The following is a 26220-nucleotide window of genomic DNA, read 5'->3' on the forward strand; positions in this document are numbered from 1 at the left end:
GGTTAGAGATTAGTAAGTAGTTGATGTATGCTGCCACCTGCTGTATGGGAGTGTTTATATCAGGCCAGGTTCACATCCCTGGATTCATGAGTTGCTGCATTCTGGGACCTATACGACGTTATTATTTATCAAATGGATTTTACCAGACTCCGGGATATCTTGTAAAACCTTAACTGCAATATATGAAGTACAAGGCAACGACTTTTCCTTCATTTCCACTCTGAATGGTAATATCAACGATCGCTATCTTAAATTGTAAGCTAACTTAGCAAGTGCAGTCTTAAAGAACATTACTAAAAGGCAGTGTTTTAACCTGCTGCGTGTGTCGATAGCTAATGTGAATGGTAGGTTGTCCTGTCAGTTTGCAATACCCGCTTAGTGCGATAACTAACCTACATTTCAGCTTGAAGTTAAGCCTTGTTTATCGTTGACTCGAGATGCTTGTTTGCCTAAACTTTTATCAAAACATCTAAAGTTAGCTCCGTGGTGAGCAGCTGTTAGCAAGCTAGGTAGCATCACCGAGCTATCCCATCAAGCTTGTCAACTTTCTCGTCTCGAGTTACGCTTTAGGATTACTTAATCGATGCTAATATTGTGGGGGTGATTCATCGATGGAGAACCTAAGTAATGTTGCGTTAGCTCGTGCAGATCTGGGATCGTGCGTGTTGCCATGGCGATTGTGCAACTAGGTCACAAACGTTAGGCTGGTAAAGTTCACCAAGAAACTAGCTACGTAACCTCACATATTTTACGTTTGTTTACGCTAACATTGGGTGCTTTTGAAGTTATTACTGCACTTCCTGCCTATTAAGCTAACATTAACCGCTGTCCCCTCGGCGAACTGCCACATAAAGCTCGCGCTAACTTGCTGCGTGGTGGAGGGAATGTCTCATTGTTTCTCCCCGGGAATCCGAGCGGGCCACAAACACAAAACCCAACGGCAGCTGACGTTAACGTCAACAGACAGGTCACAAAAAATTGCCAGTATATCAACGGTCAACGTTCTGATGTTTTGGTCAACGGTCAACGTTCTGATGTCTTGGTCGGTCAGCGTACTGGAATGACGCATTTGATGCGTTAATCCAACGGTTTCCAATAACAGTTACATTAAGGCAGTTAAAGCCTGATTTATTAACATTAGCGTCAACTGTAATATCAATACGTCGTTATTAATAGCTAACTAATGTCGCTGTCGTTTTCAAGGTTGAGCTTGAACAGGTATGAACATTAGTTAACCTTATTTTAAACGCTTTCCTATCGGTCTGTTTTTATTTGTTGTTTGTTCTTTTATTGTATTCTTGTATAATGTGTTCATTTTTCTGTGGTCCTGTACGGGGACTGGAAGCTCTTTAGTTGTGCATCCCAGCAAACTGTTAGCAAGCAGTTTCCTGAACTGTGAAATATACATTTTCATCTGTAATATTATGAATGCAGACTTTTATAAGTTGTGTTTTGTTCAGTTTTTTCTGTAGTGACCAGTATGCATTTTGTTGTTACTTCCAGCAAGCTGTTAGTGGATGACATGGCAACTGGAGGCACTCCTTTTGATGACAGTGCAGAAGAGCTGCACAACTGGACTGTAACCAATGGCAGTCTTGATGACAGACTCAACAACATGGTAATGGCTGGTCAGAACCCTCTATTTTATAAATGACTGTTTCATAGTCAAATAATGTAACATGTAGGGGAGTGCTTAACACTTCCTGCTTTTATCATACAGGCAATTCACCATAATTTTGTTATTCAAACTGTAAACTACTGTAAAAGCTACTCTGTAAAATCTTACCACCTTGTACTGTGATTGCTTTTTGATGTCATGATATATCTGATATCAAAATATCTGTCCTTACAATAGTAAACGTACATAATAACTAATGGAGCAAATGCTTTTTACTTGATCAGGATTGGGGTGTGCAGCAGAAGAAAGCTAACCGATCCTCAGAGAAGAACAAGAAGAAGCTGTCCGCTGCAGTCGTGGAGAGTCGACTGACTAATGATATTTCGCCGGAGTCCACCCCTGGGGCCGGTCGCAGAAGAGCACGCACTCCTCATTCCTTTCCCCACATCAAATACACCACCCAGATGTCCGTCCCAGACCAGGCTGAGCTGGACAAGCTGCGTCAGAGAATCAATTTCACTGACTTGGATGAGGTGAGGTTGTTAAACACACACAATTCAATTATGTGTGACAATCTAAAGTACTGCAAGTATGAGATACATGGCATCACATTGAATGCAATATTTGACTTGATAGGTACCACATTTATTTCCTGTGTAAAGCAACATTTTTATGAGCCGGTCAAAATACATATTGTATGTCTTTGACTAGCATGAGTGCTAGTGTGCAGTTCATGCATGGTAGAAGCACACAAGTGCCTTAATACTCATTTTCTGCTGGTTGTAGGTTGCTGTTCCTGTAAAGTCGTATCGTTTACCAGTGCATTGTGAGGAATCCCAGGGACATGGAATACAAGTCTTAAAGAATACCACACTGTTAAACAAAAAAACAAGTTGTTGGTCTTGATAAAATGCCAATGTGTTGCCTTGATCCACCAGCAGGCAGTAGAGGAAGTGATAGCAAAATATTTTTCATAGTTTGGCATAGAGTTGTCAGGCTGACCTTGTTGGAGAAAACCAACCAACAGAGTGAAAACATGTTAAAGACATGTTGGATAAAGGTGAAAACACAGGATTTTGTTTTGATGCAACAGGGAAGTATATAGTCTAAACAGAATTGGTTATATTGGGTTTAAAATTGTGCTGTTATGGTGCAGTTATCCATAACAGTGGCTTTGGTTGTTTACAGTGTGTTTTGGGCAGAAATAAAAGGAATTTTCTTAATTAAGTTCTGACTTAAAAACCTGTGCAATTCTTTGTACAAACCATGGCAATCTGGCTCAGAAAAAATGATTCTAACAAAGTTTTAAATGAAGCTTATGATGAAAATGCCAAGCTCTTGAGTGGCTGACTTTTATTTTCTATCTTTCCTCAGAGGAGCATAGGCAGCGACTCCCAGGGTCGTGTCACAGCTGCCAACAACCAGCGCCAGTTAGCTGGAGAGAACAAAAAGCCCTACAACTTCCTACCTCTGCATGTAAACACTAACAAAAGCAAGGAGCTGCTCCCTCCCTCCTCCTCTGCCCCAACCACACCGGCCATCACCAAGGAAACCAAGAAGCAGAGCCCGGGACTCAGGGACACTTTAACCCCTCTGGTTCCTACCAAGGACACTCCAAGGCCCAGCCGTGTTGGCACCGAGAGAGGGCCATTATTTCACAGAGAATATGTGAGAGGAGAGCCGAGAATAGACAGCAGCCAGGTAACATTTTGTTTTGTTCTTACACAGGTGCTTACACTTAAGTTATAGTCTCAAAAACAAACAAATCTAGATGCTGATTTTTCTACTCAATTTGTGAATATCTGACCTGCTAGTTATGCCAGAGGAACAGTCAGAGGTTCGTCATTGTCATTATAATTTCAAGAATTTAAACGTGTGGCATAAATCGTAAAGTCTGAGGAATGCCAAACTTATTATGATTCATTCTCTGCGTTCCATGAATGTTTTAGCAAAATGTATGACAGCAAATGGAGTGTTTGTATGAGATATGAAGAAAATAGCATCCATAACTTGAAATTAGGTCTTTAAATAGAAGGAGCAGACCTGGAAAATGTTTTATTGTTAAACAGATATGTTACATTGTATCCAAGTTACAGAGACAGACCCCTATGTCATATCAATTTCATACAGTTTTATTTTAAATTTGCAATGAGTTATCTAAAGCCCTTTTCCCTCGGGTCCAAAAGCCCGCTAACACTTGCCTTTTTTGCTTAGTGGGAAAGGCTACAATCAGCATTCAGACCCGCGCAATTATTGCCTCAGCTCCAATTGGCATTAATGGGAACACAAAACCTGTGTCGACACGCTAATCTCCGCCCCTTTTCCGGTGTGATGCTATGCTCCGTCGGTAACTTCTGCCACTCCTTGTCATCTCAGCTACAAATTCCACCCATCTCCGTCCCAGCAGTGCTCGAACATCGTTCCAAATTTGTTGGTGCGGAGTTTGATACACAGACTGAATGAGTACTAGATACACTAAAGACCTAACCACCGTAACATCTTCACTGTTTACTAACCCTGTCTTCAGCAAGTTTGTGACGTCAGACGGTGACGCAGCAGAAAAGAGACCGAAAGGAGTATACTCCACTGGCAATGGGAACAGAGAGAATTGGCACCTATAAGCAGGTCTTCCCGGGTCTGAAAAACCCACGTCAATGCGCTAATTTAAGTGGGAAAGAGGTTTAAGGCTCTGTTAAAATATCTTTTGGGAGGTTAGTGATGCTACGGCAACACAGGAACATGTCTTTAGCCGAAAACAAAAAAGAAACTTTTAGGAGCATTTCCAAGAACACTCTTCTCTGCCAAGTATAAACTGACAAGCAGCAAGCAACACAACATACAAGAGAATTATTGGAGAGTAAATTAAACTGTGAAGAACACAGTGTAAGGGTTGTTAAGCGTTAGGAAAATTAGCTTATGAGGCTAAGGCTAGTATGTTCTTCATATCAACTTAATAGATGATGACATGTCACTGTCGTGTTCATAGCTCGTTTCCACCCCACCGCACCCACCTCTTGCAGCTTTAAATATACTAATCCTGTTTAAAAATACTTACATTTTTTATGTCATTTAAACGAGTCCCTTTTTATATGCACACTTGACACTGTCTGTATTACTGCACTCCAGACCACTCTGTGAATCCAGAACTAGGATGAAAGTGAGGGAGTGCTAGTGCAGCGGAAACTAGGCTGTATTTAGGGCAATTTATAAATATGCCACCCTTGGTGCCCGGTGAGTTTTGTGCCCAACCCCCTTTCTGCCCTTATTTCACCCAATCTGAGTCGTCGCTACAGATGCTCGCTCACCTTACCTTACATCTTTCTCTGTCTTCTTTTATATTTAATGCTCCGATATCCACACCCATACACCGTCACCTTCCTCTCTTTCTCCGGTCTCAGGTGGTGAGCAAACTGGTACAGATCCGAGAGTACATCAGTAAGGCCAGCTCCATGCGGGATGACCTGGTGGAGAAGAACGATGTGCCGGCAAACGTGGAGCGTCTCTCCCATCTCATCGAACACCTCAAGGAGCAGGAGAAGTCCTACCTACGTTTTCTGCAGAAAATGCTGGTTCGTGTGTTATCAGTTTCTTATAGATATTTGTCAGAGTAAATGTAGTTCTTAGCTTTTCTGAATCTCTCAGAAAAAGGTGTATAATTTCTGCGAAGTGTGGACATCTTGTTTCTTAGCTAATCTGTGGTTAAACCGGTTTGTGTTTTTATCTTGGCAGCTCGCCACATGTGTATGTTTAATGCTGTCCTTCTCTGTGGTGTGAAACACTTCCACAGTCCAGTCACATTTTATGTGATGATAAAAATAGGACATTCTGTAGCATGCTACATTTTATTGCTGCAGGATGTTCCCTTTTTGTGTGGTGTGTTTGGTATCATTTTACCTTGACTGGAGCATATTTGTTGGAAACATTACTCTTTTATTGGGTAGAATAATTTTTACTGCAGGTTTTCTGCTTCCTATATTCCTAGAAATGTTAACAGCTGGTTCATGAAGGCCCATATACAGAGCAATATAGGACACACATTTCGGTTTGAATCATTTATAGTTACTAAGTGACTCCTGCAACAATGCCAAGCAATTGTTGCTGTTGCATAACAGTTTACTGCATACATTCATTTTCAGACATATTTAAGTTAATTGTTTTTTCCATTACCTCTACAGACAAGGGAGAATGAGGAGGATGATGTGGGGACCCTAGACTCTGCGGTGGGTTCAGGTTCACTTGCAGAGAGCACTTCTCTGAACGTTGAAGTCCACTCTTCAGATGCCTCAAATGCAACGGTGTGTAGCTTTGTCGGGGTTCTGTGTGATATTACTCAAAGCTAATATTTGTACAAGGTAATTGTATCTTGTCTTTATATTTAGACATGAGGAAACATAAACAGAGCAATTTGTTCTTACTTTGCTTTTATTCGCTGTGTCAGTACCTGACAAGCCTCTTCTGCTGAGTTGTTTGCAGTACGATTGCTGTTTTGTGGATTCAGTGTTTGAAAAAAACCATGTGGGTGTGAATTTTGTAGGGCGGTAGGCAAGAAACTGTGAGAGCTGACCAGAAGGAAGAGTTGGAAAATCTGCGTAAGCAGCACGAGCTGCTGAAGAAGATGCTGGAGCAGCAGGAGCAGCTGAGGGCCCTGCAGGGTCGACAGGAAGCACTAATGGCCATGCAGGACAGCGCAGAGCAGGCACTGGCTGTGATTGAAGACACCGGTGAGATGTACACTGATAGACACGGGCCAATTCACAAACAAGTGCAGAGCAGTAGTTGTTTGTGGTGTAACTGCTATTTATTCCTAAAGAAAAAGTAGTACACAGAAAGCATAGTTTAGTTTACTTGCAGACAGAGGTGCATCAATGTTAACTCTGTTTTTAATTGCAAACTGATCACAATATGGAAGGCACATTCATCAGTATTTTCTGACCAGTTTCCCAATCTTTTCCCTGACTGTTTTGACATTTGTTTTTTTTCATTAGTTGTCACAGAAACCACAGGCAGTGTTTCAGGCCTGAGCATCACATCAGAACTGAATGATGAGTTGAATGACTTGATCCAGCGGTTTCACAACCAGCTACATGACTCTCAGGTATCGTAGACTCAAATCTGTGCCGCAGTAATCTTTTCTTTCTTTAAATATTAAGTTTCTACAGCTACTAAATCCATCTCTTGTCTGCTTATCATTAGACAAGCCATTGAGTTGAGTTCAATGTTTTTTTATGCATTCTAGACTAAAGCAGTGCCAGACAACCGTCGTCAGGCACAGAGCCTTTCCCTCTCCGGAGAGGTGTGCTGGTCCAGGACTCCTCAGGCTGTTGGTCCGCCTCAACGCAGGCCTCTCCTCCACTCTGCCTCTGGTCCCCACACTGGCCTGGACACGGGGGCAACAGCCGCCAGTGCCAAACTCACTAAGCTCCAAGAACTCCAAGACAAAAAACAAACCATGGACAAGATCCTGCAGGAGCTGCATTCACTCAGAGACCAGACACTCAATAATAACTCATGTAAGAGTATTTCTGAAGCCCCTTTTTAGCAGTAGTCCTGTTTCTTGTTACCTCTGTCAAGTTATGATGAACATATGTGGTTCTCTTCAGGTCGGGGTTTGTCAACACAGTGCAGCCTAAGCATGGGAGGATCTTCAGATTGTCCATCTGCTCTCTGCTCTAATGGGGCGTCAGCTTCCACTGCCTTTCATCCTTCCATCACGCCACGCCAGGACAGCTCCAATTCAACAGATAAGCTCAGGTACCCACAAATACATTCAAAGCTTCAGGCCACTGAATAGGCAGATCAGATATCAGCAGCAGGGTGTTGAATAGAGTGCTGCTGGTGTAATGAAACCTTGCAGAACTCAAACCCAACTAAGTGTCCCGTTGATGAGTTTCAGTTTCCCTTTGTTGTGTTGCTTTTCTGTGGGAGACTCTTGAACTTGAAATTGTCCTAGAGTGTCACGTAACCTTTTAAATTATGTAAACATGTTAAACATGCACACATTGCATTCTTTTCTACTCCCTACAGGAAGCTAAAGGAGGTCCACAAGCGTTTGAACGAGCTGCGGGAACTGGTTCAGTACTACGAGCAGACCTCTGACATGATGGTGGATGCGGTCAATGAGAACGTGAAGGAGGAGGATGACGATGAGGAAGAGGAGGAAGAAGACGAGACAGAGGACGGCTCTATGTTCGAGGCCATGTTTGACTCTGAGCAGGAGAACCGCCGGCCTATAACTAACATCAGGTGTGTTTGTCTGAAAAAATAGATGCTGCTTCTCTTGTTTGATTGGCTAAAAAAAGAAATGAAGATTTTACACAAATTCAGCTTGTGTTTAAATTGTCCTGGAGCCCTGCCAATGGGAGGGGAAGTTTTGTTGTTAAGCTGAAGTTGCACTGTGGGTGTTTAAGTCCTGGTGTATGTAAATCTACTTCTAGCGCTGTGATGTATGCACAACAGTCACTGCATGTTATCCCTGCAGAAACCCACAGCGCAGTGGGAACTGGACAGACCTGAACAGCCTGACAAACGGGCGCAGCGTCAGGAGCAGTGCCACTAACAACAGAGATGGCAGACTGAACACAGAGTGTGAGATCAACAACCGGTCGGCAGTAAACCTCCGCAGCCTCAACATCCCCTCCGCCATAGGTACACTCATGCAAAACAACACAGAGGTGCTTTCAGGGGCTTGTGAGCTAATGCAGACTGTAAAGAGGACAATGGACCCACTTTAAAGTGACCTAATTCATCAGACTGACTCTGCTTTACTCAATCAATTTCTCTAACTTTGCTCTCATTTAGAGTGCCAGTATAACAGAGATACCCCCTATAATCAAGTGAAGCATGACGATGAGGAAGAAGACGGCCTCGATAATGATGAAGGGGCGCAGGCTGTGGCTCCAGACAGCGAGGCGTCAGGGTCGAGCCGAAGAAGCAGCCTGGGTAATGATGGAGGATTTTCCCAGAAGGTTCATCGACAGACAGCGAAGCAGAAACTGCGGCAGCTTCAGGAGCTGGTGGCCATGGTTCAGGTGAGGAAGAAGACAGAATTCAGATAGAGTTGTTACTTTATGCATAAGTTATTATTCTTAAACCACATTATTAATAACAGCTGATGGGTGTCTTTGTCCTTTGCATGTTACAGAAACTCTGACCCCATCATAAGCTTAACACTAAAGTATGTGTTTTTGTTTGTATCCAGAGTGATGATACAGATGTCACAACAGCTAATGAGGATGAGGTTTTACACCAACAGCCAAATAATACCAGAGCTGCTGCAGCGGGTTCGCTGGGAGCCGGGTCTAAACAGAATCCAAGGGAACTCTCTCTCTCCAGCAAGGCCAGGTAGAGTTTAAAAACAAGTCTGAAGTCAGATTGTCTCACAGTCTGTCCCAAAATATTACTTTGACTGTAGCGTAGTGTTTACTTCTTGCCCTTATGTTTTTGCATTGAATCATAACTCTTCTTGACGCAGAGAGAAGCTGTATGAGGAAAAGCTGCGCCAGCAGAAGCAGGAGCTGAAGCAGCTACACGAAGAGCGCCAGAGGCTCGTCGAAATCCAAGGCAAGATCCAGGACCTGCAGTGGGCCTGCCCCGACCTCCAGGTATTTCACACTCAGACACACAGGTTCCCTGTCGTACTCAGATAATTTAAGTAAATTTTATGGAAAGCAAAATAAGTGTGGAGAATTGAAATCCGAATCGGAAAAACACAGATTAATGGGAATACCTCCTACTAAAGAACAAAATAAACTACAGCTTACAAAATGACAGCAGTTGAATAAACACCTAATAAACAGAATCGATTAAAACCGGAACATTTTAACCTTTACAAAGGTATGCTTTATTACATGGCTGCTCTATTAGACTATATGGGTTTTAGCTAGGTGTAACTAATAAACTGGCAACACATTGCAGGTTTTCTGTTTTGTTTTTTTAAGGAAACTCTTTTAACTGTTTGTGTTCTCCTTTCTAGTCGTCCGTGTCCAGCACAGTGAGTCAGCAGGGCTTGCTGAGGAAGGTTCCAGTTGCAGTTTCAACTCCGGCTCCTGTCCAGGCTTCTTCAGCCTCTGGACCCAAAACCAACTCATCTATGCTCAAACCCACCGCTCCAGAAGCAGCTACTTCTTCAGTCACTGACAACGAGGTAACCGACTTCACCTTGTGTACTGCAAGTCAAAATAAAATCTGTACTTACAGAACATTCAAGATTACAGTTAACCGCTCCCCTCTGTTCTTGCGTTGTCAGCAGCTTTGGTCGGAGATGCGTCGGCACCAGATTTTGCGGGAAGAACTGCGGCAGCGCAGGAAGCACCTTGAGTCTTTGATGGCTGAACACCAGAGGAGAAGCGGTCTTAATGACTCATCTCGGCCGTTTGAGGACCAAGAAGGCCTTGCTACACCCTCGCTTAGTAGGGATGAAAGGTAGGTCCCTGATAGAAGTCAGCTAACTTTTCTCTTTGTACAAGAGTTTTAAGAACATATTGAGAGAGCAGTTTTTATTTGATTTTTTTCCAGCAAAGTTTAATATCACTTTGTTTTTCTTCATTAGGACAATGGCCACCTGGGGTTCCACTCCCTGCCACCTTGACGATGATGATGATGAGGACGAGGAGGAGGTTGAATATCACTCCGAGATGGGGGCAGAAGAGGAAGAGGAGCAAGAAGAATCTGTGGAGAGCAGCTCTGATGACGACATCCACATTTACTCATCCAGCAGGAACCAGTGCTCCTACAGTAACCGGAAGAATCAAGGAAGGTCAGAAGAAGCGGTGGCAGAAGCAGTCGTGTCGCACTGATATCTATAATCTGTTCTTCAAAATAATATGCTCTCTTTTGGTGTCTTTAGCAACCTGAAGCCTCCTCCAGCGTTCTCAGGGGAAGCGAGTGGAAACCCATCCTTCCATAACAAGACTAATGCAAAGCAGCAGCAGCAGCAGTGCAGAGGTCTGAACCAGTCTGTGAGCCAGCATGGTACGACACGGCGACAAGAGAACCTGCGCTGGGCGTCTGAGCTCTCCTTCGCAGAGGGCTCGAGTCACTGGCAGGAGCAGGTCGGCCAGCTGCAGAGACAGCTTGACTTCAGCTCCAGCATGTGTCAGACACTCCTGCAGGACCAGCAGGTTTGTGCACTGAACAAATACATGAACAGACACTGACTGCAGTCATTTACACAAGCTTAACATGATGAAACATTTATTAACAAACATACTTCTCTCTTATCCTTTCACAGAACCTCTCTTATATGTTACAAACCTTACTGACCGGGCAGTACAGTGTGTTACCCAACAACCTGTCATCGCCACAGGTCCACCTGGTCATGCACCAGCTCAACCAGTGTTACACCCAGCTCACTTGGCAGCAAAACAATGTACAAAGGTATAAACAAGAGTGTAGAACACAAACAATACACAATAATTCTGCTACATACCTCATCTTTCTAAATGGTCTATATTCTGTCTTACTTTTCTTTCAGGCTAAAGCAGGTCTTGAACGATCTCCTTCGGCAGCAGCAGCAGCAGCAACAGACCTCCTCTTCGACAGCAGGTTGGCAGACACAGAAGCACAGCTCAACCCAGGAATCCAACTCTGCTCCCTCAGCCTCTCCTGGCGTCTTTCTCCCCTTCTCCTCTAACCTGCAACCTTCAACGAACAACATGTCAACTGCTGCCTTATCTCCATTCCCTCCCAGTGAGACATGCATATTTATTCGCTTTTGAGCTCCATCAAAACACGTCTAGAATGTTATGCATTTAGAAGACACAGAAAGCAAAGACTAAACTAAAGAAGGCTAGTGAAGGTGAAAAAAGGCCTCATTTTTTACGGCTTACAACTTTTTTCTTTCTTTCACTATGCAGGCTTTAACTTATATCCACTCTTCCCTGCTCCTATGGGTGACTTCCCTCAAGGAGCGACAGGTCAGGCAAGCCCTGACCATCAGAAGCAGCAGCTGGACCCAAACACCTCAATCAAAACCGAGTACATGAGTTTCCCTCCTCCACTGCAGCGCTCTCCTCTTAACACCACTACAGAGAGAAGGTGCGCCCATCAGTTTGCATGAAAAGACACTTCTATCAACTTATGTTTACATTATTGTTAATTTATTTATTTTTCCTCTTGAACTCCTTTAGGCTGTCCGGCTTGTTTAAAACCTCCCACGTGAACAACAACGTCCAGCATCGCCAATGTAAAACGGATCCACAAGAGTCTCCCTCCTCCTCTCCCACTTTCACGAACCGCCACTGTCGACCTCAAGAGTTTGACAGGGTGTCACAGGAAAGCTTCAGCAGCATGCCTGATCCTGTTGACCCCACCACCATTACAAAGACCTTTAAGACTGGGCGCAAAGCGTCTGCACAAGCAAACCTGGCCTCCCGGAGCAAAACGCCCAATTCTAAGAGTCGTCGCAGGAGGAGCAAAGGGCACAACAAGAACAGTGAAGGTAGGGAAATAGAGTTCCTCCTGTATTATTTGCTGAAAACAGACTTGATGATGATAAATACATTTGTTTGTGTTTTCCACAGGCCACGAGAGTGACAGTGTTAGCAGTACTGCAGACTTTGCCCAGGAGAGGGCATCCACGTCCCGTCAGAAGGAGCAGAATAAGAGTCTGCTGGACAAGCTGACTCGAGAGAAACTTGACAGCAAAACTAAGCTAGGGAGCAAACGGAATGACCTTTCTTCCGGTACGGGTCAGGCCACTCTTAGTGACAGTTATACACCCCCCTCACCCCTCTTGTGTTTGTGTTTTTTTGTACAGTATGTGTTATGCTTCTTGTACGTCTCTTCCTTTTGATATATTCTTTGCACATTTGTCATGACCATGTGTTCATTTTAATTTTTGTTTAATTTCCTTTGTTGTCACTTTAATTTATTCTACTCACAGCCTATGCTTGGAGAACACCCTTCCTCTCTAACAGAATTGCATGCACAGAAGCACCAGGTAAACTCACAGTGCAAATCCAAACATCATATGTCTCCTAAACATCCCAAGCATGCTCTTCTTTTGGCTTAACCTGAACCAGAGATTCTGAGTCTGAGCACAAACTTTTCTTTTCATCTCATGTATGATTCTCTGTAAGTCTCATGTGGTCAAATCTTGAACCTGTAGATGCAAGCAGCGACTTCTCATTGTTCGAGGCCCTGAGGGAGACCATCTACTCTGAGGTGGCGACTTTGATTTCCCAGAATGAGTCCCGTCCCCATTTTCTCATCGAACTCTTCCATGAGCTGCAGCTGCTCAATACAGACTACTTACGGCAGAGGGCACTGTACTCCCTGCAGGTGAGTTAGACACACTGAACTGCTTACACCTTCTTGATGGAATATGAATGTTTGAATGAATTGTACTGTTAAAAGGTGTGGGGGAGCAGTTGATTCTCATTATTTTGGAAGGCAATATTGAATAGATACTTAGGCACCAACTATCAGTCTTTTGTTTTTTTTTTTTGTTTTTTTTTAGATTATTTTTTGGCCTTTTTGGCTTTATTTTTATAGGACAGCTGAAGATAGACAGGAAATGTTGGGAGTAGAGAGTGGGGGATGACATGCACAAATGATCGGCAGACCGGGAGTCGAGCCTGCGATCAGTGCGACGAGGACTGTAGCCTCTGTACATGGGGCGCCTGCTCTACCGACTGAGCTAAACAGCGCCCCACTATCAGTCTTTTCTAATGGAAATTGGAGCTGCACGATAAATCGTTTCACTGTTGCGATGTGCGCAGGTGCAATAGCGACATCGCAGGCTGTGCGATTGTGAGGCAACACGTCAAGCTGCTACTTTAATGTTTGGTGCAAAAGGAGTCCTCGCCATTTTCTCGTTTCCCATCACAAATCTAAAACAAAAGTCCGTCTGTAACCACATTAGTGCAGCCCTTCATGAGAGCACAGAGTGAACTGACGCTGAGTCTGCGTGTCGCCTGCCTGTAAACTGTAAACATGCACACGTTTAGTCATGCGAGGCGGCTTTTCAGTGAGTGTACTCCCGTTATCAGCAGCACCTTGTCCCAGTGCTTGATAACATTGTGGCTACATATAATGGCTGATAATGGAGCCGACGTGACATGTTCTGTTTATTTTAGCGGTTTATTTTAGCACACACACTGTGAGGTTGTGTGTGCCGACATAGGATACGGTGAGCTTTTCTTTCCTAAAGTTACCATCAGTGGGCTGGTCACACTGATTAAACATACATTTGAACATCATTAGAAATGGTTGAACGCATACTGTATAAATAACACAACTGCAGCCCACAAGTCTATTTGTATTTATTTTATATAGAAATATTTCCCCCACCTGAACTCTGTCTACTTTTTTATGTGAGTGTCAGAGCCGAACCAAATGTGAAGGAGGGTTTTTGTTTTGTTAGAGGAAAATAGACCTAAAAGTCCCAAATAATAACAAGCATTACTGTTAGTTATATATATATGTAGATAAAAACACACACTAATTTATCTGGTATTATCATACCAAATAATAAAATAGTGATAATAATAATAATCCTGCATTTTATATCCATTGTCACTTGTTCTAATATTGTGCAGCCCTAATGGAAATTGCCTAATGTCCTTAGATGACATTATTTTTACCTTTTTAAAAAGATAAAAAATAATAATAAATAAAATCAGAATATATGTAATTGTATTGTAATTTTAAAAAAAAATCTATTTTGTTTTTCTTGTTAAATCTAATATTGACAACATATAATTTAGCTTAGGTAATTATGTAGCATTAACATTGATGTGGGTGAGACAGAAAACCAGCCAGAATTTTTCAAACTCCTGTAGTCTGAGCCAAGTCTTACATCCAAAGACAATTTCCCCTTGAGAACTTTGCTTCATCACAACAGTCCCTCCCTGTGTTTCTGGCAGGACATAGTGACCAGGCACCTGACAGAGAAGAGCGCAGCCGAAGACCGGTTGCCCCCCCTCGGTCCTGTGACGTGGGCTGCGGGCTCTCAGTCTGAGCTCACACCCAGCGAGAGCCTGGCAACCAGCGATGCAGTAAGAGAAAGGACATTATTGCTTCTCAGCGTGGCTTTTTAACACGCCTCCACCAGTGCTGAACTCTTCCTCTCAAGCCTCACAGACATCCTCCCTCTCCTCTTTCTCTTGCTTCCTCCTCTACATTTCAATACATCTTTCATTAGTTTCTCTCTCAGCCTTGTCGCTTTCATCCTTCTCTGCCTTGTCCCTTTTCATCCTTCCATGTCTCTCTTTATTCTCTGATTTTAATTTCCCCTCCCCCTATTTTCATTGTCTTTGAATTAAACTTGACAGCGAGACATCAGAGGCCCGTCTATTAAAGAAAAAATGACCCTCATCCCTGCACGACTCTTTTGCCAGATCAGACATGTGTTCTTTGTTCTGGGCCAAAGTCCCCCGAGTTATGCTAATTAGCAGCCAGGCCTTTTGTCTGTCTAAATAAGGCCTTTGTTGAGGAGTGATGGATGAAATGTCCAATTTTCCCCGTTAGGAGAAGTCACCATTGCTGTTTTTTATCTAAGATGCTGGAAAGTTCTCTTTCTTTGCTGTAGGTAACAAACCTTTCACCTTTTTCAGGAGGTGGTGGAGAAAAACCTGAGGCTCACACAGGATGTGGTGAAGAAGAGGGATGATGCAGAGTCTGTGGACAATGACAGCACCATGTCAACCTCCTCCAACCTGGAGCCGTTTGCTAACGACGACCTCGGTATAGTTGCGCATGTAGAAACTATTTGATTTTTGGAAAACAAAGGGGCTGAAGCTTGTAAAACTGAAAGTCTATCTGAAACCTTTTTCCACTTCCTGGTATCCAGTTGAAATGCTTTGCTTTGGTCCACTTTTTCCAGCAGGACAATTCAGGGCTGGTTTTGGTAAACAAACCAGTTTACACCTCAGGATCAATACTACATGGCCAAAATAATAACTACCTTTCAGAGAGGACAGTTCCTCGATTTGGGGAACTTCAGTGACAGATTGGGAGAGATGCTGTCATGCTTAGTTTGATCCTGTAGTGTAAACTTGCTTACAGATGCATTAATATCCATTACAGACTTCCCTCTTGCTTCATTGATTTTGAACTTTTTGGATCCTATTTCTGTCTCTTTTTTTCATTCCCCTGCTCTCCTTTCTTTTGCTGCTCTGATAGGCAACACGGTGATTCATTTAGACAAGGCTCTGGCCAGGATTAGGGAGTATGAGCGCATGAAGCTTAAGGCTGAGTTTAACCCCTGCAATGCCAGCGCTGCAGGTGGCTCTGAAGTCTCAATTGCTGAACACCCTTCTGCTAACCCCGCTGACCATGTGGAAGGTACCCAATCATATGAGCCAGCCTGAGTACACAATGTGCAAACACCTGCTTTGCAGAATTTTTAAATGGGCTGATTATGTTGTTTGTGTCTGACTGCGAGCAGGTGGCGCAGCTGGTGATGTGCGCTGCCCTCAGATCGACACCCAGCAGTTGGATCGTCAGATTAAAGCCATCATGACAGAAGTCATTCCTTTCCTGAAGGTAGAAAAACCAACATCTGCAAGATATATTAGCTTTAGCTTTATCCTGTGAGTGCGAACAGTTATATCACTCTGTGATGCTTGTGTTTCCTTTTTTCAGGAGAACATGGATGAGGTGTGTTCCCTCCAGCTGTTGACATCTGTGCGGCGCATGGTTCTCACCCTTACCCAACAGAATGATGAAAGCAAAGAGTTTGTCCGTTTCTTCCACAGACAGCTGGGAGGCATTCTGCAGGTATGACCGGTGCCAGCGGTGCGGCTCGTTCTCGCCAAGTTTAAGCAGATCAAATGAATAAACAGCCTTTCTGACATCCTCTCCCTCTCATCTTGCTCCAGGACTCTCTCAGTAAATTTGTTGGACGTACTCTGATGGACTGTGGGGAGGACCTTCTGGTGGAGATCTCGGAGATCCTCTTCAATGAACTCGCATTCTTCAGGCTCATGCAGGATTTGGATAACAGCAGCAGCATGGCCTTGGCAGCCAAACACAAGAATAAGAGGAGGGCTGAGCAGCCAAGTAAAGCAAATCAAAGTCTCAAGGTTAGTTTTCTAAAATAGTGAAAGTATGTGGAGGACTGCTGCTCAGAAGTTTGTTTAGAATAAGAGTAAATTCACTGTCAGTGTTAATGTATTCCTCTAATTAGGAAAACACAGAAGCGGCTGGAGATAAATCAGTTTCCCCAGCCTACACTGATGAAGACAAGGTCAGTCATTGAAGTACTGATAATGAAATTGTCAATACCAATTAGCACAGCAGTTATCTGTGTTACAATGATGTCTCTCTTTATTCCAGGACCAAGAGGAGGCTGAGCAGGAAGGTGATTCTACGTTGAAGGAGCTTTACCTGCAGACAGAGAGGAAGGACAGCAGGGGTAGTGAAGCTTCTGACGTTGAAGAGGAAGATGAAGAAGAGGGGGACGGACAGGGAAGGCCTCTGTCGATCAGTGAGTGAAAGAACTTTTATTTACTCAAGAAAACCAACGTCCACAATAACATGAGATTTTTCACATTTATTCAGGCACTTTAATCCTGCATATTTCAGAATAACAAATTATTAAAAAATAAAATCAGTTGCGCAGCCAAACAGTTCTATCAGAAATAGGGAAAATATAATCAAAATATGTCTTATTTCCTACTTGTAATGCATTTAATCTATGTTCTTGTGTGACGCTTTTCTTTCAGGTCTTTCCAAAGCAGAGACTCAGGCTCTGACGAACTACGGCAGTGGAGAGGACGAGAACGAGGAGGAGGAAATGGAGGAGTTTCAGGCTGGACCAATTGACGTCCAAACATCCATGCAGGCTTCTGCTGATGGACAGATGGAGCAAGAGGTCAGTGTTACCGTCGTTCACTGAGATACATTTTTTCTTGCATTATTCAACACATTTTTCTCAGTCTGACTTGGGTATTTGTGTCATGCTTTAGGGGAGAACGCCCAGTGAAACCCAGGAGACTAAAACTGACCAGACGAGTCAGGAGAATGATGATGGTGAGGTTCCTTTTCCTTTAAGTGCAAAGATGTCAAACTGGCTTTTTGTCTGATACAAATCATGTACTTTTCAGGGTTTTGTCCAGAGCCCTTTTTGTCACCTTTTAACACGTCAACTATTTTCTTTGTTTTGTAGAAATCAGCAAGTCAGGTGGGACGATGGATTTCACAGCAGAGGACCATGACATGGCGGAGTGCCAGAGTCCTGAGGAGCAGAGTAAAGTCGGGGCAGCTGCCTCCTCAGAAGGAGGATCTGCAGTCTCCCATGGACAGGATGTCCCTAAGGAGCCCAACACGACGAGCAGCACCGACACGGACTCGCCCGTCATGATCAATGTAGATGTAAGTTCGAGGCTGAAGATGTTTACCCAAAAACTTGTGTTACTGTCTCTGGAACGAAAGCACCATGACTCACTGCTTGTTATTGTTACTGCAGGAGGTGGGCTCAGGTAACACTAGCCAGAAATCTGATGAGGAAGACTTTGTGAAGGTGGACGACTTGCCAATGCAGCTTACAGTCATGTGTGAGGTGTGTAACGGCTCACTTGTTAAACACTCATAAGATGTATAAATTAAAAGTATGTCAAGCTGTAAAAACATCTTCTGATAAATAACATACTGTGTGTGTTAATGTTAATGCTGTTACATCAGGAGGAGCTGCAGAAGAGGATAGTGGAGGAGCAGCAGAATAACAACCTGTCTGTAGAGATCCTGAATGGGAACACTGAGTCGCTGACTGGGCTGGTGGGGAGCGCACAGGCCCTGAAGGAACCGGGTATGCATTAAAATCCTTGTCAGTTAGTATTACAGTTTTGTTTGTGTAGTTGTCAAATACTCCAGAGAAGCCGAGACACAGTCTCCTGTTGCTGTGCTTACGTCCATGCAGGAGTGACTCACTGCTGTTTTGTAAAAGTAAAAGTCCAACACGCTTTTCCTTTTCCTTTTTCAGATACGGTTGGTGCCCAGAGCGTGTAAAGAATCTTACTGATATCTCAAAGTCTACTGTTTTTAGCAACACTATGCTCACACCCTTAATCTGTTCTGTATGTATGATTGTTGATTCTTTATCTGCTACTTTAAAGGAGCAAAGGCTCAAAATATCAGTCACAATTTAGCTGTGACTCCTATACACAACAGATAAAACACCTACACATAATCAACACTTAGTTCCTTTTATTCCTGAATGTTTAATGTGATTTATGGGTAATCTGGGGAGGGGTTATCTCTATGCTGCTGAATACAGTTAACAGTTAAGCCTCTGTTTGAATCTCTATAGTACTGAAACTCCTCTTCAGATCCGCCTTAGCCTTGTTCTTGGTTCTGGGATCAGTCCGACATGAGTTCTGTTTTTTTTTTAAATGTTTTATTTGTCTTGGCCTTGCCTTATTGCTGTACAGCTCGTCTCTTCTGCACTTAATTTCTAATTATTAACAGATTACAGTAGGACTTCATCTTAATTGTTTCTCCACTTATTCCTTTATCTCCGAGCTCAAAGCTCAGGCTTACATTTTATCCTTTCAGACACATCTTTATATACTGTTTTGTTCTGTTCATCTCCATTGATTATTCTGTAATTAAAATGTTGAATACAGTTACAAGTTTTAAATAATAAAATGCTGGACCTTTCAAACATGGTGTGGACAAATCAGTGTTTTCATGGAGTTAACTGTGTGGGCCTGGCAAACGCTGTAGTGTTTCACCATTTAAAATCTACATTATTGTTCATTGTATGTCACCATTACTTATTGTGGTTTGCACTATACTGGGGAGGATAGTTTGAACTCAGCACAATGCTTGGAAGTACAGCTCACTAGACAGTCCAGTAACTGACAAATATTCTGCAGATATTTCAGTAATAGATTAATCATTTGACTCATTTAAAAATGCACTTAAAATGTGAGGACTGCTTTTCTTTCTCCTATACAGGGCTCAACACTAACTTTTAAAAGTGGGTACCAGGCTACGATCAGGCATGAGCTTTTGTTTTCTGGAATAATATAGTAGCCATTTTGGCTCACCATATATTATGAGTACTTAATATAATATGCAGTTATCTGTAGCCATTAGGTCATGTGTAAAAGCTGTATCAGTGTAACCAAACTAAATTCTTTGTCCAACCTCCAACCCTCATAAATGAATCAATGTTCATCTCTTGTTCATCCATATTTACCAAATCATTACCAGTAATTTTTATTTTAGACGAAACCAGACATTTGAAGACCCCACCTCATCCTTTTCTGACATTTCATCCATCCAGCCATTGTCTATGCCGCTTATCCTGTTCAGGGTTGCAGGGCGGTATAGATAATGGCAGATTAGACAGAAGGGCCCCCTGAGTCCGAATTGGGATACGAACCAGGAACCTTCTAGCAGTGAGGCGACAGTGCTAACCACTGCACTACCATGCAGCCCCCTTTTCTGATATTTTGTAGACAAAATTATTTCGTGTGTGTGTGTGTGGGGGGGGATAATAGTTGAAGAAATCCAAAATATGGCTTTCATGGTAAAAAAACAAAACAAAAACATCAGATCAACAAGCAGAAACTTAAATTTGGGAATACTTTTATTAACATCCATTAACCAATAAAAAAAGAGGTCAGCTAAGAGGTGCACTGCTCAGCATCAGTGTGTGAAATGGTCAGTCATGTGGTGAGACAGTGCTAACAGCTAAGTTAAAAAACAAAAACACCAACACTAAAGCAGGGTCACACAGTGTGGAGGCACAGGGTGGTGAGTGTGGCCTGGATTTACAGAATTTGACATAAAAAAAAAAGGAAAATATTTTACATTAATAGAATTATACAAAAAAAATAAGTAAACTCATCCTGCCGATAACATTAATAATTACAGTGAACAAAACAGAGCGAGAACATTTACAAGTTTAATTCACTTTTGTACAAAATTCCCTTAGAACAGAAAAAACAATAGGATTTAGTATTTTTATCAAAGCTTTAAGTCCTGAATTGTCAGAAAAACAAACACAAATGACATCACTGTGGAGACACGCTTTGGTTTAGGTTGATTGGCTGCTGTGCAAACACTGCAAGTTACGCTCCAACATCTGCTGAGCTGCTCTCCATCACAGCTTCTCCGTGGAGGTAAGCATTTACAAACTGATCCGGGTTCAGCGGTTCAGGCGTTACCAGGGCATGCAGGGGTTCGGACAGTCGCGGATATACGACTCCAGATGTCCGTCGGACACTTGCATCAGAGTTGTGTATGTAGTCAACTGTTGAACAGTGAAGAAATGTTATTACACTGACTTAACTTTAAGTGAACAAACATGATCATTAAAAGACTCACCTTGTTTAGCACTGGTTTGGTTGAGAGCACGTCATACATGGTCTTAAGTGAGATGTTCTAAAAAAGAGAGATCAAAGTTGTTGAACCGCTCTGATAAAACAGGAACATAAAGTGTCAGACTTGATCTTCAGACCTGAAATCACATGACCAACTTTTTAACACATTCACATCCTCTTATCACAGACAGAAGTGTATCCCATCATGTAAAGGAACTGTGTGTCATCAGCACTCACTGTCTGTGTCGTCTTGTTCATGCACGCCATGCCGGGAGTTCTGCGATCGTCCAGGAACAGAGGCTCCTTCCAGGGGTCATAGTTCGTCTCCAGGACGTACCACCGGCCCAGCTTCAGGTCGATCCTGAAATAAAGTAATCAAATAAAAAACCTTGACATGTGATATGCAGCTACGTTACCCAAACTGGTTTGTGAAATAGAGTTGAGTCAGGTGATCTGAAACCAATGCTGTAATCAGTTCCTTGTTTAGGGAGTGGTTTTTCCAAAAGAAAAACGCCACAAAAGGCTGCGTCATGATGACTTTGCGATAACTGGACAACAGCCCACACAAAAAAAGTCAAAGATTAATCTTTTTTTTCATATTTCATTGTAATGCAGCGATTTTTCAGTGATCAAGCATTGAAAACAGCAGCCACAGACATCTCTGTGTCCACGAATACAAACACTGTTTTGTTGTGCAGAACAGGCTCCAGCACTTACTCCAAGACATCAAGACTGAGCAGCCTGGACCGGGTGATGATGCAGCCCTGGCCTGTGCTGTTTCCTCCAAGAATAAAGTATGCTGGAGCCAGCAGCTTGGTCTGAGCCAGGCGGGTTTTGGCTTCCTCGTAGCTGGGGACAACAAGACAGGACTCATTGTTTGGACACAAACATTGTTGCTTAACAGAGAGGGAAGCTGTCGGCTTTCATGCGCCACAAGTCTGAAACAAAACTCCCACTCTTTTGAATTATAACTAAAACTTTTCGAATTGCCACAGCTGTCTAGCATTTTAAATTAGATTGTTGTATTCCAACTTAGCAGATTTCTTCTCTCTTTTATTTTGAATCCTTTTTGTATGTGCTTTTATTTTTACTTTTTCTCAATACGATTTTAAGTCTCATGATCAGCATTTATTTCCCTTGCTTTTCGACTGCACATTACACATAAACTTGCCTTAAAAAATGATGACTGCATTTTATTTTCCTGTAAAGCTTTCATTGCAATACTTCAGTTTCACTTTGTGCGTATGCCGACCACACGTGCAACCCGTTACAGTTGCTTCTGTTTCTGTACTTAATCTGACATACAAATTTAAATCACCATAGAGCCCATTTCTCAGCATTTTTATATTTAAATTTGATCTTTATTTGTTATTATTGTACATACTTGACGTACTTCCTATTTATATTTCTTCATGCTTCTCTCTGTGTCAGAGCAACTGTAACGCCGGAATTTCCCCCCAGGGATAAATAAAGTACTTCTGATTCTGATGGTTGTCATTAAATTGCATTGCCTTAATCCTGAAGACTTTACAAATATGCATTTTTAAAGATTATTTTTTGGGGCTTGTGCCTTTATTGTACAGGATAGCTGAAGAGAGACAGGAAATGTGGAGAGTAGGGAGTGGGGGATGACTTGCAGCTTTTTTTATCTTACAAAACCTGCCTTCTGTACGACAGCTTAAAGCCTTTGTCTACATCTTCAGCTATACTGTCACTACACCAGCAGACATAGCGGAGCAACAAAAACATGCATTACATTATCACCATTCTTGTGTTGCTTTTGTGTAACCCATATGGATGCTGCTAACAGAAACATTACTCTAGAGCAACACCAGTGGAACACAAGTCAAAGCACCTTTACTTTAAGTATCAAAGAAGAATACCTTTGTGCATTTTCTAGGACCGAGCGAGTGAGAAAGCTCATCCACATCCCGTCTCTGTTTCCAAAGATCCACTCCAGGATTCCTGCATGTGAACAGATTTAGGTGACATGAATTAGTCACAAATAAAAAGGGAGCTTACTGTATCTCTGTAGTATTGAATAAAACAGTTAATTACTCACCAATGTATCCTCCATCGAGGCTGAAGCGTTCGTTCATGGTCAGAGTGAATATGTGCTGAGAGAGAAACAAGAAAAACATTTTTTATCTCTTTTAAATGCAAGATGTCTTCACAGCTCAGCAGCTGTCACTGGCGTTAAATAATGTTCTATGCCGACTGAACCTTGAGTCATCACACTAAATGACTTACAGGCTTGATGCCAGTCAGCATGCCAACATATCCAGCAAAGTTTGTCGACTTGAAGACCGTCTGGTTGTTCCTCTTGAAGTCGAGGTTGACCACCAGAGGCTTCAGCATCTCGCTAATGATCCATGACTTGTTTTTCATATCCCAGCTGTGAGGAGCGGGTGAGATGTTATTTCACAGGATCTGAGACAAGCTTAAAAACTGTGTTTTTTAGGGGTGATTCTTACCCCATAAATAATCCAAAATCCAGATTTCTACCATGAATGAGGTTACCTGTCAGAAAAGCAAAAACATTTCAGAGTCAGTACAGAATTATTTTAAGTTAATTAAATAATTGGATTCTGGATGATCACCCACCCTTAGTGTCTTCTGCAACAACTGATGTGCACACAGTGAACACCTCATAGAAGATGTTGAACAAGACAACTTCACCTATATTTTAAAAAACAAAGAAAAGAATAATTAAAGGAGGACAGCAGTCAATGGGACATTTTTTTAATCAGTTACTAATTTTGAGTTTTCTTACCAAGAGGAATCCCTGAAGCAACTGCAATCCCTTTGATTTCATCACCGAAAGGACTCGGGAGTGTGCTCGCCATCAACGGCTGCAGAGTATTACACAACAAACTTCAATCGTAAAGCCTCTCGTCGCAATAAATATATGTCATATAGGAAAACATGGTACAGAGAGAGAGAAATGACGCTCACCAGCGTGATGTCAACCAGCTCGATCAGCCTCCCGCTGGGCACAAACGCATCAGCCAAGTCTTTGATGGCCTGAATCATGGTGACGAGCTAAAGAGAGAGATTCCGAGTTAAAGAAAGTGGATATTTCTATGAGGCTAGTTTAAAACACTTTGCAGCGTTCTTACTTCTGTTTTTTTGTCAGTGATCAGAGCTGTCCATCTCTTGATGGGCGGCAAGTCGAGGTCCACTGTGTACCAACCGACACCTCCTCTGGACCTGATTAGAAATGAAAAGCTGTAAACCTCCTAAAGCACAACTATTTAAACACAAAGGTCCAATTAGCAACTGAACTGTACAGACATGATTTGTATTTCACTGTTTAAATACATTTAAAATCTAATGAGCAGAAATTTCTGGTTTAATCTAGTGTGAAAACTAACAAAAAGTACATTTGTTTGCCCTATTAATCTCTTCGAGGAATTTGACCAATTTAGTAATCAAGGTAATTCTGCTGTATGTTCAGCAATTTGAAGAAATCTCGAACTACTCATTGAAAATAGACTGAACAGTTAATTGATAAATCAAAAGTATTGTATAAGTAATATTTAAAGTAACTGTTACAGCCCTAGTTTGATTTCTAAAAAACCGGCATCATGAGACCATGTGCCTGAAAAGGTATGCTGCCTTCAAGCGCTGTTGGAAACATCAGGTTGAGGTTTATGCAAAGGGAAATCGAATACTGATGTAAACAAGTGATTTATTTAATGAAATAAAATACAGAGAGAAAAGGGGATATTGTTACATAACAGAATATGAGTCTCAAATGATGTTATCGGATTAGTTATTTGAGGCCTGATTAAAAAAATGGGGCCAGTTTCATCAATATACAATGGTCAAAACATTTGCTGCAGAGGCCATGACAATCTGGCTTTTATCACCTACTGTGGGTCAAACTCCAACAGCTAGTTTTCTTTTTATTCAGGCCTTATGTTAGTGATCCGTTATCTTGAAACCCAGTAAGGCAACAGCTCTCAACTTTTATCATTTTTTTAATCATCCAATTATAATTTAGTATGTGCAACCGAAAATGCTGAAAAATGCCCATTGTTAGTTCCCTGTGACTAAAGACATTTTCAAATTGCTTCTTTGGTACGGGTTGTGACTTTAGGTTTTAAAGTTTACGAGGAGCACGTGAAGGTAGCACAGTTCAGTAATTAATTCAGACGTTACAAAACATGTCAATGACTCAGATAGCTAGGGAACACAACAAAGACACAACGGTTACAGAATAATGTCACTTACGTTGGACCTTTTGGTGGATACATTCCTGTCCGACATTCTTCTGTATACTGCAAAAAAAAGAAAGAAAGAAAGAAATATAAAGCAGAGTTCAAAGTTTCTGTGAGTCCAAACGTAAATACAGCTTAAAATAATGTGACACACAGCACAATGTTGACGCAGAAATGCCGCTTACCGGTGGTACAAACTGTGACGATGCTACGGAAAATAACACCGCTAAACTGAGTAAAGCACAGTGACCCATTTTTGGAAGATTTCACTCAAACCGTATTTCGTCGAGCGGAGCTTTTGAACATTAAGTTTACTGCGGAAGCTGCCTCTGTTTATCTCGTGACAGTGATCTCACTTTCATCAAGGGAGGGGAAACCGGAAGTTCTCAAAGAGCTATGTGCATATAAACAACTAATAATTCACGTGTTTTCGATTAAGTTGAATCAACTAATTTGTTTTTATTTGCCATAAAAGTGTATGAAACACTCGCTCACACACGGAGCATGGAAGCATTTGAATCAATGAGGTTCAAAACACCCCTTCTACAGACGGCCCAGTGGTTCTTTCCACACGGAAGTGAAAATAAATAACATGACCACTCGTGGTTAATTGCATTTATATCCTTCTCTGGCACCTGCATGCCTATTTTAAGGAAGTAATTAAATATATATACTTCCCTTTTTTGTATTATTGAATAATTTTACATTTGGATGAGTAATTTGTAGACACTCCTGTCTGACATCTTGTAAGCTTATTGAACATTATGTACAGAAAAATATTTAGCCCTATTTCAGATGTCTATGAGTTGTGTAATTCAACTCAGTTTCAATTCTAATAATCATACACCTTTGAAGCTTCTCAGATTGTACAAATGACTGTTTTAGGCTTAAATGGGTTAATTTATACTATATCTGTCTTATCTAAGAAAATTTGGCCCTTTGTGTATCACTAACTTAGTGAGAGTTTCTATAACATTTAATGACCACTTGATCACTGTATACCACTACAAAATGTGGTATACTCAAACAACAACATTGGAAATTCTTTAACCCAAAGTTTAACCCAACAGCAGCTCCAGGGCAAAGTGAAGTGATGTTTAATTAT

At 42.0% G+C, this 26220-nt stretch overlaps 2 protein-coding genes across 2 annotated transcripts; one reads left to right on the plus strand and one right to left on the minus strand.

Moving 5' to 3' along the window:
• Positions 1-59: 59 nt before the first annotated feature.
• Positions 60-19209, plus strand: pcm1 (pericentriolar material 1). Its single transcript, XM_069665368.1, has 40 exons — positions 60-227; positions 1504-1618; positions 1903-2151; positions 2993-3319; positions 5017-5187; positions 5794-5913; positions 6153-6339; positions 6604-6713; positions 6855-7128; positions 7219-7369; positions 7643-7861; positions 8097-8263; positions 8417-8646; positions 8817-8959; positions 9090-9219; positions 9591-9761; positions 9864-10039; positions 10167-10373; positions 10464-10737; positions 10848-10993; positions 11091-11305; positions 11473-11653; positions 11746-12056; positions 12139-12300; positions 12501-12557; positions 12726-12898; positions 14485-14616; positions 15175-15304; positions 15743-15904; positions 16008-16105; positions 16205-16339; positions 16441-16644; positions 16749-16808; positions 16898-17048; positions 17287-17435; positions 17530-17593; positions 17730-17935; positions 18030-18122; positions 18245-18368; positions 18543-19209. Exons 2-40 carry the CDS (start codon positions 1523-1525, stop codon positions 18566-18568), a joined length of 6381 nt encoding a protein of 2126 aa, XP_069521469.1. The 5' UTR covers positions 60-227; positions 1504-1522; the 3' UTR covers positions 18569-19209.
• Positions 19210-20138: 929 nt separating this feature from the next.
• asah1b (N-acylsphingosine amidohydrolase (acid ceramidase) 1b) lies at positions 20139-25400 on the minus strand. Its single transcript, XM_069666622.1, has 14 exons — positions 25301-25400; positions 25129-25175; positions 24012-24102; positions 23848-23934; positions 23666-23744; positions 23497-23571; positions 23367-23412; positions 23143-23287; positions 22955-23009; positions 22776-22857; positions 21610-21741; positions 21130-21253; positions 20897-20953; positions 20139-20822 (listed from the first exon to the last, which is right to left on the minus strand). The coding sequence occupies exons 1-14, from the start codon at positions 25367-25369 to the stop codon at positions 20733-20735; spliced, it is 1179 nt and encodes a 392-aa protein (XP_069522723.1). The 5' UTR covers positions 25370-25400; the 3' UTR covers positions 20139-20732.
• Positions 25401-26220: the final 820 nt, after the last annotated feature.

The sequence above is a fragment of the Semicossyphus pulcher genome, unplaced genomic scaffold, assembly GCF_022749685.1.
Source record: "Semicossyphus pulcher isolate SPU_LCO1_2020_fin unplaced genomic scaffold, fSemPul1.0.p SCAF_17, whole genome shotgun sequence".
In the NCBI taxonomy this organism is placed as follows: Eukaryota; Metazoa; Chordata; class Actinopteri; order Labriformes; family Labridae; genus Semicossyphus; species Semicossyphus pulcher.

Coding starts and splice junctions, on each gene's coding strand:
- asah1b (XM_069666622.1), bottom strand. CDS start 25,369: ATGGGTCACTGTGCTTTACTCAGTTTAGCGGTGTTATTTTCCGTAGCA. Junction 23,010..23,142: donor TGCTGACTGGCATCAAGCCT/GTAAGTCATTTA, acceptor TTTCTCTCTCAG/CACATATTCACTCTGACCAT. Junction 21,254..21,609: donor CTCAGTCTTGATGTCTTGGA/GTAAGTGCTGGA, acceptor ACTTTATTTCAG/GATCGACCTGAAGCTGGGCC.
- pcm1 (XM_069665368.1), top strand. CDS start 1,523: ATGGCAACTGGAGGCACTCCTTTTGATGACAGTGCAGAAGAGCTGCAC. Junction 11,654..11,745: donor AACACCACTACAGAGAGAAG/GTGCGCCCATCA, acceptor GAACTCCTTTAG/GCTGTCCGGCTTGTTTAAAA. Junction 16,809..16,897: donor CCTACACTGATGAAGACAAG/GTCAGTCATTGA, acceptor TCTTTATTCCAG/GACCAAGAGGAGGCTGAGCA.